General features: G+C 39.4%; 1 protein-coding gene across 3 annotated transcripts in view; it reads right to left on the bottom strand.

The window, feature by feature from the left end:
* HIBCH (3-hydroxyisobutyryl-CoA hydrolase) overlaps positions 1–22,213 on the bottom strand; it is a 118,264-nt gene that overhangs the window by 66,278 nt on the left and 29,773 nt on the right. For all 3 annotated transcript variants that reach the window (XM_050751919.1, XM_050751918.1, XM_050751917.1), the window contains one exon: positions 19,592–19,644. In XM_050751919.1, the coding sequence (XP_050607876.1) occupies positions 19,592–19,644 (53 nt within the window). The remainder of the gene's footprint in view (positions 1–19,591; positions 19,645–22,213) is intronic.

The raw sequence follows: 22,213 nt of genomic DNA, 5'->3' as shown, positions 1-22,213 counted from the left end.
CCAGATATTACTATTCTAGACAAAAAGCAATTTTTTAAAACTGCTCCTTGTGGAGCAGGGCTAACCCATAGGCAATGTGCCCAGAGTAGCCCAATATTAATTTTCAAAGACTGGTTAATTACAAGTTTGGTTGTAATTTACAAAGACTGGTTTGGTACTGGTACCAAAACAGATATATAGAACAATGGAACAGGACAGAGCCCTCGGAAATAACATCACACATCTAAAACCATCTAATTTTTGACAAATCTTACAAAACAAGCAATGGAGAAAGGATTCACTATTTAATAAATGGTGCTAGGAAAACTGGTTAGCCATGTGCAGAAAACAGAAACTGGACCACCCTTACACCTTATACAAAAATTAACTTAAGATGGATTACAGACTCAAACGTAAGACCTAAAACCATAAAAGCCCTAGAAGAAAATCAGGCAATACCATTCAGGACACAGGCATGGGCAAAGACTTCATGACTAAAACACCAAAAGCAATGGCAACAAAAGCCAAAATTGACAAATGGGATCCAATCAAACTAAAGAGCTTCTGCACAGCAAAAGAAACTGTCATCAGTGTGAACAGGTAACCTACAGAGTGGGAAAAAATTTCTGCAAGCTATCCATCTGACAAAGGTCTAATATCCAGAATCTACAAGGAACTGAAACAAATTTACAAGAAAAAAAAAATCAAAAAGTGGGCAAAGGATATGAACAGACACTTCTCAAAAGATGACATTTATGTGGCCAACAAACACATGAAATAAAGCTCATCATAACTGGTCATTAGAGAAATACAAATCAAAACCACAATGAGATACCATCTCACACCAGTTAGAATGGTGATTATTAAGAAGTCAGGAAACAACAGATGCTGGCAAGGCTGGGGAAAAATAGGAATGCTTTACACTGCTGGTGGGAGTGTAAATTAGTTCAACCACTGTGGAAGACAGTTTGGTGATTCCTCAAGGATCTAGAACCAGAAACACCATTTGACCCAGCAATCCCATTACTGGGTATATACCCAAAGGATTATAAATCATTCTACTATAAAGACACATACACACATATGTTTACTGCAGCACTATTCACAATAGCAAAGACTTGGAACCAACCTAGATGCCCATCAATGACAGACTGGATAAAGAAAATGTGGCACATACACACCATGGAATACTATGCAGCCATAAAAAAAAAAAGAGTTCGTGTCCTTTGCAGGGGCATGGATGAAGCTGGAAGCCACCATTTCCAACAAACTAACACAGGTAGAGAAAACCAAACACCGGCCGGGCGCGGTGGCTCAAGCCTGTAATCCCAGCACTTTGGGAGGCCGAGACGGGCGGATCACGAGGTCAGGAGATCGAGACCATCCTGGCTAACACGGTGAAACCCCGTCTCTACTAAAAAATACAAAAAACTAGCCGGGCGCGGTGGCGGGCGCCTGTAGTCCCAACTACTCGGGAGGCTGAGGCAGGAGAATGGCGTGAACCCGGGAGGCGGAGCTTGCAGTGAGCTGAGATCCGGCCACTGCACTCCAGCCTGGGCGGCAGAGCGAGACTCCGTCTCAAAAAAAAAAAAAAAAAAAAAGAAAACCAAACACCGTATGTTCTCACTCATAAGTGGGAGTTGAACAATGAGAACACATGGACACAGGGAAGGGATCATCACACACCGGGGCCTGTCAGGAGGTGGGGAGCAAGGGGGACGGAGAGCATTAGGACAAATACCTAATACATGCGGGGCTTAAAACCTAGATGATGGGTTGACAGGTGCAGCAAACTACCATGGGACATGTATACCTGCATGTTCTGCACATGTATCCCAGAACTTAAAGTAAAATAAAAATTTTAAAAAGTACTAGTAAAAATAAATTGTTATTACACCTGTTTTTTTTTTTTAAAAAAAAGATATTTAAAGTTATTTTAAGGCATAGTTAACCACCCATGATTTATATTAATGGCAAGATTAATCCCTCAATGCATAAACACAGACACACATAAACAATTCAGCTTGGTGCTCGAAAAGTAAATATTCCAAAGTAAACAGTTAATAACCAGAGTAAAGAAGACGACAAACTCATAAAGATACACAATGGGGTGACATGACTGATGTTTACACAAAAAGTCATGGATTTAAATCTAACCAGAGGGAATGAGTAAGCTCCTGCCCAGAATAAACACTGCATCACAGTATTGGACAGTATGTGATAGCCTACCACTATCACTCAGGATAAATGGTGCTTTGAAATAGCACCACTTCAATTTCTTTTGTTAGAAATTCACGTAGATTTGTCATCACACATGCTTTCAGTATGGCATAAAAGTTACTATTATGACTATTAAATAAGTTTCTTAATATATCTCTGGGACCACATGCATTAGATTAACAAAACAGCAGGCTGCAAAGTAAAAACAAAGACTTTTTACTATGTTTCTCATATTAATGGGCTCATATTGCATCTTAATACATATTAATATATTGATTATATAATAATATATTTTAATGGACTAACACATAGAGATTAGCACCAGTTTTTGCTATTGGGTATGTATAATTCATGTTATTTTTAAAATGACAAAAATGATATTCAACAACAAATAATTGAGAGAAAATATTTAACTTATTTACGTATTAACAGTCTACCATTCTAGGAGGTCCAGCCCAAAATTAAATTCATCTCCCTTCACTCTCCCCAGCTCACTCCATAGCCACTTTTCTTCTCAAATGTTAGTAAATAGTGCCACCATTCATCCCATGGCCCAGCCTAGAAACCTGAAAGTCATTCTTACTCACCTTTATCCATCACATACAATCAATCCATCATCAAAACCCATCAAGTCTTCTCCAAAATCTCCCTCTTAAATCTAACTATCTACCCTTTCATTATCTCTACCCTACTTTTTTTTTTTTTTTTTTTTTTTGAGAGGGAGTCTCGCTCTGTCATCCAGGCTAGAGGGCTGTGGTGTAATCTCAGCTCACTCCACCTCCTAGGTTTCAAGCGATTCTCCTGCATCAGCCTCCCAAGTAGCTGGGATTACAGGTGAGTGCCACTGGGCCCAGCTAACTTTTTGAATTTTCAGTAGAGACAGGGTTTCTATGTTGGCCAGGCTGGTCTCACACTCCCAACCTGAGGTGATCCACTGCCTCGGCCTCCCAAAGTGCTGGGATTACAGGCGTGAGCCACCGTGTCTGGCCTCTATCTTACGTTTAATCACCATAATCTCTCACCCAGTTCCCTGCAACAGCTTCCTAAATAATCACTTTACTTCCAATCCCACCCTCCTCCAGTCAATTCTTCATACCAGAGTTATCTTTCTAAAATGCAAATCTGTTCTAGACATTGCCCCTGCTAAAAGGCACTTAATTAGCTCTCCATATTGATCTGAAGATCAACTACTTAACACGTCCTATAAGAGAGCTGATCTGGCTTCTTGTTTACCTCTATGGCCTCAGAATTTAACCCCTATCTCCTCCACAGTCTAAAATGTAGGCACACTGAACTCTGCTCAAATATGAATTCTCTCTTACCTCTTTTTCACATATGTTACTATCTTCCCACTCACACACTGTCACTCAACACTGCATCAAACCCTCACACAAATGAACCAACTATATTGCATTCTTTTACTACTCTCGACTTTTCATTAAATTCCTCCTTCCTTAAGTCTCAGCTTAAATATAACTTCCTCCAAGAGGCTTTCCCTACACTACCCCCATCACTACACTATTCACACATACACACAGTTAAGGCTAGTATTGTTTAATGTATTTCCAGACTACCCCACATTTGCCTGTTTGGACAGTAAGCTCTAGGAGAAAGGAAAACATGCCTGTTTTGTTCAGTATTTTATCACCAGAGCCCAACCAGTATCGAGCACATCTAGACATCCAATAAGTTTTGCACTTTCTTGAGTAAAATAGTTGAGAACAATCTCAAATGATGGCTAAAGTCATTAATAATCAGGCTCTAGTTAGTTTCGAAGCTCACATATCCATATATCCTCAGGGGAATGAGCTCGTTTTACAGGCAAAGAGCTCTCCTCCACTTTTCTTCTCTGAAATACTTTCATGCCTCAGTAAGAAACAGAAACCTCTAGACCAAAAATCATCCAAACCAACATGGTTGGGGCAGAATCAAGGCCAGATGAGAAAGGCACAGGGCAAAAGTGTCTGCCACTTGACCTTGAATCTAGGGTGGTTTCATATTACAAATGAAAGGAACCCAAAACCTGACCAATATAGCCACAGGAAATGGCCACGGGGGAAAAAAAAAAAAAAAAAAAAAACAACTCCCTGTACATCTCAGAATCTGTAAGTTTGTCAAAATTGCCAAGAATATCTATACTCCCAGCAAGTCAAAAATTTCCCAGAATACAATACCTTAATGGGGAGGCAGGGGGACAGAAGGCAGTGAAGTCAAGTTCTTGGTAAGAAAATGAAAGCGCTCTCCAACTTAGACATCTGGGCTAAAGGGTAGATGGAAATGGGGTATAGGAAAGTAAAAAACAGGGCTCTATCTAATAAGACAGACAAGTGGTAAAATACAATTAAACAGACTATCTGTGGTATATTGCCAAACACCAGAGGAACATCACTTAGATGATAATCCATTACATCTTGAAAAATCAATATAACCCAATGCTTACCTGTTTAAAAAAAAAAAATCTCATTAAGACACTAAATGACTCTGAAAAATTTACTGTAAGAAACTACGCAACTCAAAGCAATCCTACGGCCAGGCGTAGTGGCTCATGCCAGTAATCCCAGCAATTTGGGAGACTGACCAACATGGTGAAACCTCATCTCTATTAAAAATACAAAAATTAGCCAGGTGTGGTGGCACGCGCTTGTAATCCCAGCTACTCGGGAGGCTGAGGCAGAAGAATTGCTTGAATCCAGGAGGTGGAGGTTGCAGTGAGCCAAGATCACACTACTGCACTCCAGCCTGGGTGACAGAGCAAGACTCTGTCTCAAAAATAAATGAAAATAAAAATAAATAAATAAATAAATAAATAAATAAATAAATAAAAGCAATCCTAACTCTCCCCTAATAAGACAGAAGGAAATCTAAGAGAATCTCATCTGGGAATGAGGAGAGATCTACCGCTCTCTATCAAAACAAGATATCCATCCATAGTTGGAGAAAGTTCAATAATCAATATAGATAAAAATAAATGCATATAAACATACAACCTATACACTTAGAAATCCAAGGGAAATTTCCCTCTATCTTTCCTCTCTCAGCTCCTGCTGTGTTACTGATATTTCAGTCTTAAAGAAAGCTCTTTTCATATCTTCCAGTTTTTTTTTTTTTAAAGAGATTTAAATGACATAGGTGAGTGGGAAGAAGTATACCAAAGGAAGCTGAACTCACAAGTTTCTCTAAAAATCTTAATAAAATTATTTCATCTCTTCTTTCATAAACTCTCAGGTTCTCTTTTTTTTTTTTTTTTTTTTTCCCTGCATCAGGGTCTCAGATGCAGTGGCACAATCATGGCTCAATGCAGCCTTGAATTCCTAGACTCAAACAATCCTCCTGCCTCAAACTTCCCAAGTAGCTGGGACTACAGGCATGCACCACAATGCCTGGTTAATTTTTTGGAGACACAGAGTCTAGCTATATTGCCAAGGCTGGACTTGAACTTCTGGTCTCAAGTGACTCTCCCATGCTGGCCTCCCAAAGCGCTGGGATTACAGGCATGGGCCACTGCGCCCAGCCTCTCAGGTTCCATACTAAGTAAAATAAATGTTGTTATGAAAAACGCAGCACTTTATTATTTAATTAAAAAATGGTTTCTTAAAATGTCTTCTATTCAACTGTCACTAATAGCAAAAAACAGAACACCTTTTAAAACTGAAAAAGGTACCTATTATGTCTAACAAATCTTTGCAATACATTAACATAATTCAATCTTTGAGCACTGTTCATTCTTTTTATGAAAATAAGAACATGTCTTCAATGACATTAATCAGTGGCTAAACAATCTGATTCAGTAGTTCCCATTTAACTGAGCACTAGTCAACTTTCACGTGGGTGGTTTGTACTGCAATAAAGTCATTTGGGTAATGTATATGCTCATTATTTTTATTCCATTCCAGTTCCCACTTCTCTAGTCATGACAACATGCCCTTTCTAAAATACGCTTTAAAACTTAATTTTCTATTATTGATTGTGGGTAGGGGGGCGGATTTTCCCCTTACCCTTCTGAGTTCTTAGCTGGGACTGCTGTAACAACAGACCAACAAGAGAAAAACAGTTTATTAACATGTACACCTCATGTATACATAGGAGATTATCCAGGGAGAAATAAGAACTCTCCAAGAGGGGGCCTAGAACTCCAGCTTACATAACAACTTCAACTAGAAAGAAGAATGTGAAGGAAGGTAACCACAAAAAGCATGGTAAATAAGAGAAACGATTGTTTTGCAGAATTAAGTTGGTGCCTCTGTTGATAGGCGTCTCTTGCCATTTGGTTATCCTTCTCTTCCCCAGAAAGGGAGACATTCTTACAAATAGAGATTTCCTTTCTAGGTACACATTTCTGTTACAAAAAAGTAACTTGTACTGTTTTCAGAGATGACCCTGTGTCTGCTGGTTCTCAAAATAATCTGCTCAAAATAATCCTTATATGCCAAAGTGGCATATTTAGGGTGGCATATTGTGGTCTCCTATAATCATAAAATCCTCTCACTAGCAGCATCTTAAGAGCACTCTGAGAAACACAAAAACAATACCATACTGTGCCATATTTTGAGTTAGGTTGGGTAGCCAACTTCATTTCTATTTTAAAATGCAAGAGGTGGTGGAGAAAAGGAAGACTAGAGGGAGAGAGAGAAGGAGAGAAGAACCTAAAATGTTCTTTAAATCCAATTCAGCGGCCGGGCGCGGTGGCTCAAGCCTGTAATCCCAGCACTTTGGGAGGCCGAGTCGGGCGGATCACGAGGTCAGGAGATCGAGAACATCCTGGCTAACACGGTGAAACCCCGTCTCTACTAAAAATACAAAAAACTAGCTGGGCGAGGTGGCGGGCGCCTGTAGTCCCAGCTACTCGGGAGGCTGAGGCAGGAGAATGGCGTAAACCCGGGGGGCGGAGCTTGCAGTGAGCTGAGATCCGGCCACTGCACTCCAGCCTGGGCGACAGAGCGAGACTCTGTCTCAAAAAAAAAAAAAAAAAAAAAAAAAAATCCAATTCAGCTGGGGAGGGAAATAGGAGTGGTACTACATGTATGAAACAAAAATTTAAGGATTTTCCTCTGTTCTATATCTACTTAATTTTATTTTTTAAACAAATATGCATTTCTGTTATATTCAAGGAATCTTCAAAAAGTTCACGGAATATGCATTATTGCAAAAAAACTATGCATGAACTTCAAATTTTTTTGTATGAACATAAACTCTTACTAACTTGTCATAACATACCAGAACAGGATCTAGCTTGAGGTCCTAAGAGGGATAAGACAGCGTTTGAAAGAGCCCCTATCACAGTAACATGAATTCTGCTAAAATTGAAGCAAGAACAAATATCAAATTTATGGTAAAGCTTGTGTGGAAGAAAAGTAAACTCACTGGTGAGTTGTGAAAAGTCTGTGAGGAAAATGCCTCAAAGATATCAACAGTTTACAAATAGATAACTCATTTAAGAAGGCACGAGAAAATGTTCAAGATGCCAACAGTGGCAGACCATCCACATTAATTTGTGAGGAAAAAAATTCATCTTGTTTGTGCCCTAACTGAAGATGATCAATGGCTAACAGCATGAACAATAGCTAATGCCACAATTCTTTTATAATTGGTTCAGTTTACACAATTCTGACTAAAAAATTGAAGCTGAGCAAACTTTCCATCCGATGAGTGCCAAAATCATTGGACCCAGATCTGCTGCAGACAAGAACAGATCTTTCAACAGAAATTTTGAGTGAGACTGCGATCCTGAAGCATTTCTTTGAAGAATTGTAACAGCAGATGAAATATGGCTTTACCAGTATGATCCTGAAGATAAAGCACAACCACAATGGCTACCAAGAGAAGTGGTCCAGTCAAAGCACAAGCAGACTGGTCAAGAGCAAAGGTTGGCAACAATTTTTTGGGATGCTCAAAGGCAGGCTGCTGGTTGACTTTCTGGAGCACCAAAGAACTATCATAAAAACTTAGCCAAAGCTTTAGCAGAAAAACACCCAAAGTTTCATCAGAGACTCCTCGTACACTACGTAAATGCCCCTGCTTATTCTGCTCATCAAACAAGGGCAATTTTGAGAGTTTCAATGGGAAATTATTAGGCATCCACCTTATAACCCGATCTGGTTCCTTCTGACTCCTTTATGTTTCCTAATTGATATAGATTGGATATCTGTCCCCTCCAAATCTCATGTTGAAATTTATTCTCCAACATTAGAGGTGGGGCCAAATGGAAGGTGTCTGGGTCATGGGGGCAGATCGCTCATGAATGGCTTGGTATATCCCCAGAGTAATGAGTAAGTTCTCGCTCTATCAGTTCATACAAAAGCTGGCTGTTTAAAAGAATGTGGCGTCTCCTTTCTTTCTCACTCCCTCTCTCGCTATGTGATATGCCAGCTCTCCTTCCCCCCCCTTCTGCTATAACTGGAAGTTACCTGAAGCCCTCACCAGAAGCAGATGCTAGTGCCATGGTTCTTGTACACCCTGCAGAACTGTGAGCCAAATAAATTACCCAGCCTCAGGTATTCTTTTATAGCAACCCAAACAGAGTAACACACCAATCTTTAAAAATCTGTAAATGGCACCCTTTTTTCTTCAGTTACCAATATAAAAAAGACTCCTTTTACTTAAATTCCCAGGACCCTCATTTATTTAGGGATGGACTAAATGACTGGTATCACTGCTGACAAAAGAAATATCTTAAATTTGATGGAGCTTATGTTGAGAAAAAAAGTTATTTTTTATTTCTATCTTAATTAATTCCATTTTTCCACAAACTTTTTGAAGTCCCCTCATATTAGCTTAAGAAAATGCAACCCCAGATGTTTTATATAAAGGGCAAAAGGGTAACAAAATTTGTCTTCCCCAGAAACAGAATAAATTTAGTCATTTAAGTATCTATTCATAAAAAAATTGTTTCAGAAACACTGGAATAATTTCACATAATTCTGATCTACCATGTGGAGAACTCAGTAACATTTTTATTTTACTGTATTTCAAAAAACTGAGTAAATGAATTTCTAAAATCTTAAAGATAACAGAATTTAGCAATCCCGGGACTCTACAAAATGCTGTGCTACTCTTCATGGTGGGTAACGAGAGAAAATAAAACTGTCATTTTCTATACTGGAAAAAAATAATACCTTCTATAATAAAAACAAAAGGAAAGCAGGGGGAACCAAGCTCTATGGCGCCATCTTTTGGACTGTACAAATTCTTAACAAAATTCTTTCTTACATTATTGTAAGAAAAAATTTATTGACCAGAATCAAACAAGTACTATTCCTATGCCTTTTAAGGCGGGTGGATCACTAGAGGCCAGGAGTTCAACACCAGCCTGGCCAATGTGGTGAAATCCCATCTCTACTAAAAATACAAAATTAGCTGGGTGTGGTGGCAGGGGCCTGTAATCCCAGCTCCATATTATTCTCACAGTTCTTTCTGTACTAGGGTATGTTAAATAAGCAGAAGTCATTGAACTGAGACTGTCTCTCTGCACTTTGAGTTCCTGCATAAAAAATTGCAAACTTAGTATAGAAATAAACTGAAACCTAATTTAAGAGTATAGTTTTGTAACAAACAGCCAAGTTTCAGCCAATCATAGGCAGCCAACTGATCAGACCATACCAATACAGGGTGAACATCTCATCACATCATGCCCAAATAAGGCAAATGCCTTGTGGTAGCCAATCAGGTAATTTCTCTAATTTGCTTCCACATTCAGCCTATGGAAGCTCACTGCTCATGTTGCAAGGTGGAGCTCTCTCAACCTCTTCTGGTTCTGCATGCTGCCTGATTCATGAATTGTTCTTTGCTCAGATAAAGTGTTAAATTTGTGTGAAGTTTTTCTTTTAACAGATTAAAAATGTATCTATACTAAGCCTACACTAAGCAATTATGTGTAATTCTAAAATTCTACTAAAAATTCTGAAAATAAGGGCTTTTTGAACAAACTGTAGTCTGAACACCTTACAAAAATTGTTCCTAAAGTGAACTCCTCTCCCCCTAGAATCATCATTATCTGAGAACTTGTTAGAAATGCAAATTCTTAGGCCACATTCCAGACTAAACTAGAAATGGGGCAAGGAAATAATCTGCCTTTTTTTTTTTTAAGATGGAGTCTCACTCTATTGCCCAGGCTGAAGTGCAATGGCACAATCTTGGCTCCCTGCAACCTCCACCTCCCAGGTTCAAGCAATTTTCCTGCCTCAGCCTCTGGAGTAGCTGGGATTACAGGACCCTGCCACCACACCCAGCTAATTTTGTATTTTTAGTAGAGATGGGATTTCACCACATTGGCCAGGCTAGTCTTGAACTCCTGGCCTCAAGTGACCCACCCGCCTAGACCTCCCAAAGTACTAGGATTACAGGCATGAGCCGCCATGCCCAGCCTAGAATCTGCTTTTTCACAAGCCCTCCAGGTTATTCTGATACAAACTAAAACGTGAAAAACAGTCTTTGGGAGATTTAGAAAAAAGTCACAGGAGACACAACCACACATAAGAACCTGCTGAGCAGCAGTTTTTAACCTTACCTTCACATTGGTAACACCAGGGAGCTTTAAAAATCCTAGGTCTCATCGCGCCACTGCACTAAAGCCTGGGCGACAGAGCAAGATTCCATCTCAAAAAAAAAAAAAAAAAAAAAGCCTAGGTTTCACTCCACTATCCAATTTGATGATTATGGGAGATAAGGAAAGCTTAGGCACTGGAATTTTAAAAAGACTCCCAAATGATTCTGAAGTGCAAACAAGGTTGAGTGCCACTGATCTAGAGGATTACATTTTCAGAAGTTAGAGTTCATAAAACATCTTATATTAAGAAATGCTGGTGTCTTAAATTTTCTGTTGTTGTAACTGAATATCTGAGACTGGGTAATTTACAAAGTAAAGGAATCTATGTCTTATAGCTCTTCTGGAGATTGGGAAATCCAAGGTTGAGGGGCCATATCTGTTGAGGGGCTTCTTGCTGGTGGGGACTCTCTGCAGAGCCCAGCAGCAGTGCAAGGCATCATGTGGTGAGGGGGCAAAAGCATGCCAAACTGGCCTTTAAAACAGACCCATTCCCATGGTAATTAAACCATTCTTCCTGCGATAACCTATTAATCCAAGAATGGATCAAACTACTCTACCCTCAGGACCCCATCACCTCTTAAAGGCCTCACTTCTTAATAGTGTTACATTCAGGATTAAGTTTCAACATGAGTTTTGGTGGGGAAAAATACTCAAACCATAGCATTCCATCCCTGACCTCCCAAACTCATATCCTTCTCACATACAAATACATTCACTCTAGCTCCATATCCTCAAAGTATTAACTTGTTTCAGCACCAACTCAAAATACCAAAGTCCAGAGTCCCATCTGTGAAGCCTGTGAAATCAAAACAAGTTATCTACTTCCAAGATACAATGGTAGGACAGGTATAGGGTATTCCTGTAAAAACTAAAGTAGAGGTTCCTCTTCAAAGAGACTTTCCTCCCTGTCTAATTAGGAATAAATAGTAAATTCTCTTAGAAGCAAAATTTATTCAAAGACCTGTGCTAACATTCTTAGATACTTGCTAGCCTTAATAAAGAAATCAATGTACTTTGTGTTCTTAGCTCCCACAATTTAGCCTAAATATTTGCCCTGGCATGCTTATACTGGTACAAGCAAGCATTAGGTCATATCCTGTTCCTCTTCCTTATTTGGAGGTGTTTTTACCTTGCTCAGCATTCCACAAGTTACTTCCTCCTTCCTTTGTTCTCCTCTGCCTTTGCCTCTTTCAGAAAGTTCCAATCGGGACAAATACAGAATGTGAGGTCCCATTCCAGTCAATGGAAACCGGACACAGCAGTAGGGTGACCGTGTCAGGTTATAAATGACCGTCTCCTCTGTTCGCTGTACTCTCGTGGCAAAACTGCTGGCAAGTGTACTCTTTCTGCATAAAGTAAAATGGCCTTGCTGAGAAAATTAAATTTACATTCAAGTGCTATTTCTTTGCAGCACCGGGGAACAAGCATTTCTAACATTCCCATTCTAAAAGGCAGAAATAGGCCAAAAGAAAGGAGTAACAGGCCTCAAGTAAGTCTAAACCCTGGGAAAGAAGACATTAACTCTTAAAGCTACAGAGTAATCTCCATTCCATGTCTGAATCCTGTGCACACTGGGGTGGGGTTGGGGAGGTGGGCTCGCAAGGTATCAAGCAACCCTACTCCTAGAGCTTTCTGGGCTCAACCAGTTAAGAGTAGGTAGCTAGGCAGACATGAGCAGGGCAGAGGACTCCTCCACACCCAGAATGTCAGGTGACCATCAAGTGATGGTCAGGTGGTTGTTAAACTGTCTCCCTAAAATAACTGGTCCCAGCTGGCAGCAGGGAAAGGCAGTCTCCCAGCAGACAGAAAACACCTGAAGCTGGTGATCAGCAGCTTCCCATTAAGATCTCAGGAGTTAGGCGAGTGGGCCCAAGCATGTGCACTAAGACGCAAAATGGCAGAGTTTAACTGGTATATGACCCTTCCTCTAAAAATGTTCAACTTAGCAAGGCAAAAATGCCTCAAATGAGCATGCGCACAACTTGAGTAAACACACTGAACATGTGGTCCCTCTGGAGTGCTGGCAGGCCACTACACATGCAGACAGCCCAGCCCAAGGAAAAAATCAAGGCAGGAGAAACTCAAACCCCGAAACCACGCCAATGTATAAAACACCAAGTCAAGGGCCAAAGAGAACACTTGAATCTCTCAAATTGCTTGCTTGGCCCTCTTCCAAGAATACTTTACTTCCCATTGTTCCTGTTCCAAAACTTTTTAATAAACTCTCACTCTTGCTCAAAAACTTGCCTTGGTCTCTCACTCTGCCTTACGCCCCTTGGACAAATTCTTTCCTTCGAGGAGGCAAGAATCAAGTTGCTTCAGACCTGTATGGATCCACCACTGCTAACAAGCCCACACTTCAGCTCTCTCCAGTTGAAGTTACAAACTGGTGCCATGCGCTGCCAGTGGGTCACAGTTCTAGAATCTCAAGGGCAGCTCTAGCTCTGACCTCACAATTCCACTTGGCATTCTCCAGAATGGGCTCTCTGTGGTGGCTCCACCCCTGCAACAAGTCTCTGCCTGGACACCAGACTGTCTATAATATATCCTTTGAAATCTAGGTAGAGGCTCACATGACTTCCTAGCTCTGCTTTCTGACAACCTGCAGAATTAGCACCACATGGATGCCACCAAGGCTTATGGCTTATATCTTTTGGAGCTGCAGGTCAAGTTGCACCTAGGGCCACTTGAGCCATAGTGGGGACAACTGAGGAACACTGTGCTGGAATTCTGGGAACAGAGGCCCAAAGTAGCCCTGGGCAGTAAGTAGCCCTGGGCAGAGGCCCAAGTCCATCACCCAAAACCATTTGTGCTAGAGCTCTGGGCCTGTGATGAGAAAGGGAGGCTCAAAGATCTCGGAAATGCCTTGAGGGTCTTTCTCCCATTGTCTTGATAATCCCTTCTATTAAGTACTACTCTCCTTAGCAAAAATTGATGGGCCACACCTTGGTTTCCTCTCCCAAAAAATTTTTTCACTCTTTACATGGCCAGGCTGAGAGTTTTCCAAATCTTTCTGCTTTCTTTCCCTTTTGATTATAAATTTCATCTTCAGTCATTTTTTTCCCTCTCACAGCTTCATGTAAGCTATTAAAAGTAGCCATGCAGCAGCCTGAATGCTTTGCGGGTTAGATAGGTCTTCTTCCAGGCATTCTAATTCACGGCTCTAAAATCCTGAATTCCATAAAGCCCTCAGACATGGACCCAATCCAGCCAGGTTCTCTGCTACTTTATTACAAGGATGCCCTTTACTCCAATATCTTGTTCCTCATTTTCATCTGGGTCCTCATCAAAATGGCCATTACTGTCCATATTTCTATTAGCATTCTGCCCATGATCACTTAAATAATCTCTAAGAAGTTCCACATCTTCCCCAGCCTTGTCATCTTCTGAGCCCTCACCAGAATCACCCTTAATGTTCCATTCACAGCAATACAGGGTTTTTTCTATCCTGCTCCTCCAAACTCTTTCAAGTGTTTATCCATTACCCAATTCCAAAGCCACTTCCACATTTTCAGGTATTTGTTATTAGCAACACTTCTCAGTACCAATTTTCTGTCTCAGTCCATTTTGTGCTACTGTAACAGAATACACAGACTGGGTAACTTATAAAACAAATTTTAAAAACGGGTTTTTTTAGGTGATGGTTCTACAAACCGGAAAGTTCAAGATTGAGAGGCTGCATCTGGCAGCTTCTAGTGAAGGCCTTATGTTACATGAAAACATGGCAGAGAAATAGAAGAGGTACCAGGCACATTTAAAAAGCCCAAAACATAGGAAGCAACCTCACGTTACAACAACCTGCTCTCGCAGAAACTAACATTCCCACAAGAGCTAACCCAGTCTTGCAAGAAAGATACTAATCCATCTTAACAACATAATCACCTTTTAAAGGCACCACCTCCCAACACCACCACATTGGAAACAAGCCTCAACATGGGTTTTGGTGGGGACAACCCATGCTCAAATCACAGAAGTTTGTAAATCAGACGTGAAAAGTGTGGCCTTCAAAACCAAGATAAACACAAAACCCCACTACTAAAAAAAAGAGACTGTTCACTTCCAGCCTGTTGTTTACCCTTTCAAAGGCCATACAAGATGTTTATTATTTAGGGTATAATTGTTTAAAAATTTTTCTATAACTGTACATTCCTAGTTGCTATGGTAAGGCCAAAACAAAAAAAAGGTAGGATAATCCTTGCCCTTTCCAGACCATCTAATACAATTGGGAAGATGAGATATAAAGTAACAATAAAGTACAAACACCAAATTTAGAGTACAGACTGAAAGCACTGACTCAATGGAAGAAGAAATCACATCTAATTGTAATGTAAGTTGAGCATCCTGAATCCAAAACTCTGAAATCGGAAATGCTCCAATGAGCATTTCCTTTGAGTATCACGTTGGTGCTCCAAATATTTCAGATTGTGGAACATTTCAGATTTCAGATTTTTGGATTTAAGATTTAAGTTGTTAGATATGAGTTCTAAATTTCTCTTCAAAGGATCAGTGTATGTTCAATTCTTTGCCTTCTACTTTCAAACTTAACTTCCCCATAACGCAATCTTTCTCGATTACCTGCTCCACCCTGACTCATTCCAATTTACTGCTCTGCCATAACCATTTTTTCTGCCAAACCACTCACCCCATCACTCTCTTTAAATTAGCCAATCAGAATTAGTTTAGCCTGTCTGGTCTAACTCTAGCCAATAGGGGAATGACACAGCAGCAGGGGCCATGTTTATCAGGAATAAGAACTCCTTCCCCCTTCCTTTTCCAGGTGTGTGCTCACCACTGCTCCATCTGTAAGGGCACACCCTTCTATAGAAGTACATCGCCTTGCTGAGAATTAAAAATAAAATGTTATATTCGAGTGCTATTTCTTTTGCAGCACTGAAACTTTATTTATAACATATTGTAAATATTCCAAAATCCAAAACACTCCGGGTCCTAAGCATTTCAGACAAGAGATGCTCAATCCATACCATGTATGACTATTAAAAAAGAGGGTAGAACTTCAGTCTTTAAGGAGATGCATGTGGTTGGGCATACCTGATGGAAGAAAAGACACAATTTTTTTAAGGGAGCAGATAAAATACAGTATAAAACTTTCTCAGGGGTTCCTCATCTGAACCACAGATCACTGCAAATGATGTGATTATATTCTCAATTCTTCCAAGGATAGTACATAACTAGTACCATTCAAGAAGCACAGGACAGAAATAGGAACTAATTAATTATATTCAAGGGATGGCTTAGAGCCCTATTTCTCAAATTAACATGACTCAGAATTACTTGGAGAGCTTGGCTTGTTCAAACAGACTGCTAGGCCCCAGTCTAGAGACGGATTCTCTAGGCAAACCCAAGAACATTTTAGGGCATTAAGACTTAATCCTCTGGTGGAATTCTGGTTAAGAAAGGCTAATATAAAGTATATATTTATTTGAAAGTAATTTATGTTCTTTAAATACTGAAAACAGAGACCAGTATGAAGAAGCAGCAGCATGTTCATCTATTCAAGACAACATTATCTTGGTCTGTTTCACTGCAGTCTTTCTTTTGAAATAAATATTCTTGGTTGTTATACATGAGGAATATATACAAACGCTATACAAGCCCCAGTACTGAAGAACATGGCCAGTGCATTCAGACATGCTGTGCTAAAGCAATATAATTCTCAGGCTTCTGTAAAAAAATGGAAGTTCTGCCCACTTAATAGCACCAAGGGCAGTTCACCAATCCTTTCATAACAGAAAGAGTCTTGAGTTATAACTTTAAGTGATCTCTTGGTCAACTAGACCAAATAGTTATTGAAATATTCTCAATAATATGTCAGCAATATATTTACCATTCCTGATAATATTTTTATTTTATATTTATACTAATAACAACTTAGTTGGGGAGAAAACTCTTGGATCCTAACTACTTCACAACTTCTCAACCCACTGACTTCTGTCACACTGTGTAACAGAGCAATCTGAAGAAATCTGTATATAACATGCATTCACTAATCACCCCATTTACCTTGATTCCTTGGCCTGACTACTCACAATTAGCTTTTTTCTCTTAAGGTTTATAATTTTAAAAAATTTACCTGAGCTTTTATCTAGGTGTGGGTCTCTTTTCGCTTATCTGAAATTCTGTGTTTCCTTTAATTATACATATCTGAGTTTGGGAGTTTTTGTTTTTACTTAAAAAGTCTTATTTCATCATATCTGATCATTATTTCTGTTCCAAGTGTTTGATTTACTTTCAATGGAGTATTTATCACTCCTTTTTTGGGTTCCCAGTAACTTTCTTTCATAGTCATTACCTCAAAACACTCATTTTTATCACTTACATATTTTTTTTATGCTTTGTGAGAGTTTCTCAAGTTTACTCTCCACAGATACTTCACTATCTGTAATATTAAATTCCTCTTTCTAATCTAATGCCATTAAAATAGAATGTCAGTTTTGCTACTGTGTATTAGTTCTCCGTCATCCTCCCTGTTATCTGTTTCCCTTTTTCAACTTGTAGCCCTTTCACCTGAGTCTGCTCTCTCCTTATGGGATTTCTTTCCTGTTTTAATGGGGTCACATTTATTTTTCATGCTGTTGGGTATGCCCATTGTTTTTGTCCTCATTTCCTCCTGGTTTCTTTCACATTCACAGGGCAGCTCTTCCTTCAATGCTTCAGATTCTTTCCCTTCCTCTTATTCTACAGTATTTTTTTTCAGAGAGCTTTCATCTTCCCCAGGTTAAAGCACAACCAACCCACACTCAGTTTCTGCGAAGCAGAGAGGTACAGATCGCCCTTGCTAGTAGAATCCCTTCCCAAAATGATGTGCAAGATCTAAGCAATTCCGGTCCTTATTTAGGGTGGTTCTACTAGAACAAAGTGGGGAACTACCTGTATTCCAAATCGTTCCTTAAAACACTGAACAGGTGGAATTTCAAAAATTCCACCTTTTGGCCTCATACTACCTACCTACCTAGACTCTACCTACCTGGGCCCTACCTACCTATGTCCTACCTATTGTCATGGCTCAGGACATGCTACCCCAAACTATGGCCACTTGGAGGCCACTGTGACTTTCCCCCACCTTTTTGTGGGACAGTTGGCCATAAAGAAGTTCTCTAACCTACCTCTTCTGAAAGTATGTCTTTTTTTTTTTTTTTTTTTTTTGACACAGAGTCTCGCTCTGTCACCCAGGCTGGAGTGCAATGGCATGATCTCAGCTCACTACAACCTCCTGGGTTCAAGCAATTCTCGTGCCTCAGCCTCCCCAGTAGCTCGGATTACTGGTGCACACCATCACACCCAACTGATTTTTGTAGTTTTAGTAGAGATGGGGTTTCGCCATGTTGCCCAAGCTGGTCTCGAACTCCTGGCCTCAAGCGATTCACCCACCTCAGCCTCCCGAAGTGCTAGGATTACAGGCATGAGCCACGACACCTGGCCTTGAAAGTCATTAAACCCTCATGTGACAAGGGCCCCATTCTATACCTGGAGGAAAGGAATGTTACACAGAGAGGCCAAGAAGAATCTCAACAAACAAGCCTACCTAAGTTCCCCCATTTATTACTAATGAATAATACCGTTTTTGTACAATCATACTTCTATGTGACCATCCATTGTTCGTTGAACTTACACACAAAAACACAGTTTTTCCTGGATCTGTGGGTCTTTGGGTCTTCATTTCTGAAGGCTCCCATGTCATGTAAAACTTTGATTAAATAAATGTGTTATGCTTCTCTATTGTTAATCTGTCTTGTTATACGGATATTGGCCATGACCCCTGCAATCGGTGAGGAAAAGACATTACTTTTTCTCTCCTCCACTACCTTTCTAGGCTCAGTTCAATTCACCATCTTCTCCATGCAGCCCTTTCCTGCCATGAAGACCCATTCTGACCCCTCACTTCTTTAAAGGCTAATCTTTGTCAGTACCTTACAATTTACCAATTGTTTTGTAATTATTTCATGTTTTCTCTAACTCCAGGTCAAGTTAATCCATGTCAGTTACATTTTAGACTTCTCTGTAATAGCACAGAGGCAGAATATTTGTCAACTGACAGAAATGCAGTTATAGAGAACTTCATAAAGAATCCAAACACTTCCACTAAGGTGAAATTTTGAGTAACAGGTACAATTTAGGCAACCAAATCTCTAATACTGAATTAAAAAAAAAAACTCAACATTCTAGTTTCTCTTCTGAAGTTCCTATTTTTAAGTAGAAAAAAGGCTCTATATATTAAAAGATAAGTTTCCATTGCTTAAAAAAACTTGCTAATTCAAAAAATTAAAATAGCATATAATGTGTGTGTGTGTGTGTGTGTGTGTGTGTGTGTGTGTTTTTTTTTTTATTTTTTGAGACAGTCTCACTTTCTTACCCAGGCTGGAGTGCAGTAGTGCAATCTCAGCTCACTGCAAGCTCCACCTCCTGGGTTCAAGCAATTATCGTGCCTCAACTTCCTGAGTAGCTGAGATCACAGGTGTGTGCCACCATGCTCAGCTAATTTTTGTATTTTTAATAGAAACAGGGTTTCACCATGTAGGCGAGGCTGGTCTCAAACTCCTAACGTAAGTGATCCGTCCACCTTGGCCTCCCAAAGTGCTGGGATTACAGATGTGAGGCACCATGCCCAGCCATATAACATAATTAAGAACATAAAACATTCTTTTGGGCTGGGATAGTCTAAAAGTGCTATAAGCAAATATTATATCTCAAATCTGTCAGGATCCAAAATCCACACAATTATGTTTCAACGAGGTCTATTATATTACATTCATCAGCTCACTTCTGTTTAATAATTATTAACTTATTTTTAATACAACTCACATCAATGATTGGAGTAAAAAGTCTACTTACCCCACCCATTGTAATTCCATGAATAAGTGCAACATAAGGTTTCTGGCAAGAACCTGAAAGAAATAGAGCTGTAATTTTAGTTACAGTGTTTATAATACATTCACTTTTTCTAAAAAAAACCCCACATTATATATACTCAAGATTCTTCCTAGGAAATTTTAGCAAGAAACACCAAAGATGACTAAATGTATGGCTTATAAAATACGTATTTTTAAATGTCAATCCAACACAATCCTATCTATTCGTTATCATTTAACAACTTAACCTTTGATTTTAAACAAAAAACCAGGGCCCAGTGTGGTGGCTGACACCTGTAATCTAAGCTCTTTGGGAGGCCAAGGTGGGAGGATTGCTTGAGGTCAGCAGTATGAGATAAGTCTGAGCAATACAGCAAAACCCCATCTCTTAAAAAATATATAGCCAGGTGTGGTGGCAAGCACCTGTGCTCCCAGCTGCTCAGAAAGCTGAGGTGGGAGGAACACTTGATCACTTAAGCATAGGAGGTTGAGGTTGCAGTGGGCTGTGATCACGCCACTGCACTCCAGCCTGGGCAACAGACCAAGACCCTATCTTTAAAAAAAAAAAAAAAAAAGGAAGAGCTATGCTACATTATGGTTGAGAAGACTCCATCTCAAAGATGTCAACTCTCTCCAAATTAACCCATAATTCATTCTAAGTCTAATCATAATCTCAGTAGAAACTTTTGTGAAACCAGATGAAACAATTCTAAAATTCATATGGAAGACCCAAAGTCCAACAGCAGCCAAGACAAAAGACATGTAGAAAACGCATCTTAAAGAATTTGGAAACAAAGTAATGATGCATAAACACTATGATCTATCCATTCTACATATTATTTCTGGAGAAACTTTTGCGCATGGGAAATAAGGGAGCACGTACAAGAGTACAACTATCTATGTTAGTAACTATTGGAAGCTAAAATATCCATTAATGTAGAACAGATAATTAATGTGGGATATAATCATAATATTGGATACCACAGAAGAGTTATATTCCATGTTGTTAAAAACAATTTATGGAATGGTATACACAGTAAGATAGTATTTACGTAAATTTCTAAATACAAAGTAAAAATCTTTTAGTTCAAACCTAAAATAAAAGCTAAAAAACAAAAGGAATTGGAAAGCTTAAAAAATGGAAGCCTCTATTTGTCTACTTTGCTGTATAAAATATGATACAATGTTCTGCATTTCTATTTTGTCTTTAAACTTATACATTTAAACTTATACACCGCAGGTGCGATGGCTCACGCCTGTAATCCCAGCACTTTGGGAGGCCGGGGCAGGTGGATCACCTAGGGTCAGGAGTTCGACAGCAGCCTGGCCAACATGGTGAAACCTGTCCTTAATTAAAATACAAAAATTAGCCGGGTGTGGTGGTGCATGCCTGTAATCCCAGCTACTCAAGTGGCTGAGGCAGGAGAATCACTTGAACCTGGGAGACAGAGGCTGCAGTGAGCCAACATCGTACCACTGCACTCCAGCCTGGGTGACAGGGCAAGACTCTGTCTCAAAAGATAGATGAATAAATAATAAAATTAAAATAAACTTATGTTTTACTATTTTAAATACTTCAATGTTAAATTATTGCACAGCTTTTTTCATCACTTAGCAATTATTTTCATCAATTCATGTTTTTACAAAAACATATATATCCCCATGTGTTTAATCTACTAGATATTAATCCATGTTTTTATGCCAATATATAAATACGTTTGTCTAAAAGGCACGTGAGAAAAACTGAATTTATTTTTTCAACTATGTCAAAATACTTTAATATCACGTACTCAATCAAATTCTAACTTAAGATATTTTAGTTCATAAATATTTAGTAAAAATGTCAAATATGGTCTAGGAGAATACACTGAAAATTAATGACAATGGTTGTTTTTGAGGAGGGATAAATGGTTGCTTCTGGGGAAAGTAATGGCACTGAGGAAAGCAAAAAAATGAACTGAAATGTAACTTCCAGACTTGCAGTATTATATTTCTTTTGAAGACATTTTAAATCATCAAGCAAAAATAAAATATTGATGTCTGTTAATTCTGGGCTAGAAGGTACACAAGTACTTATTATGTTACTTCCTGTATCTTAACTTTTGAAACACATGCTTGATAAAAACACTGCTTCACCTCCAATGAAACTTTGAACCTTGAATATAAAGAAATTTTTATTCCCAAGTTCTTTAAGAATTAGGAAATGATACTATATACTTCATTTTATAGAGAAAACTGGAACCCAAGGTTTTTCCCCCCAAGAAAGCTAAAGCTACCACATGATCAGAAATCCATATTCTCATACTGATTTTTTTTTTGAGACGTAGTCTCGCTTTGTTGCCCAGGCTGAAGTGCAGTGGTGCGATCTCAAATCACTGCAACCTCCACCTCCCAGATTCAAGCTGATTCTCCTGCCTCAGCCTCCCGAGTAGCTGGGATTATAGGCACGTGCCACCGCACCCAGCTGATTTTTGTATTTTTAATAGAGATGGGGTTTCACCATGTTGGCCAGGCTGGTCTCAAACTCCTGACCTCAGGTGATCCACCCATTCAGCCTCCCAAATTGCTGGGATTACAGGCGTGAGCCACCGCACCCGGCCTCATA

The sequence above is a fragment of the Macaca thibetana genome, chromosome 12 (assembly GCF_024542745.1).
Source record: "Macaca thibetana thibetana isolate TM-01 chromosome 12, ASM2454274v1, whole genome shotgun sequence".
NCBI classification, from domain to species: Eukaryota; Metazoa; Chordata; class Mammalia; order Primates; family Cercopithecidae; genus Macaca; species Macaca thibetana.
This window is presented reverse-complemented; position numbering and strand designations above follow the sequence as displayed.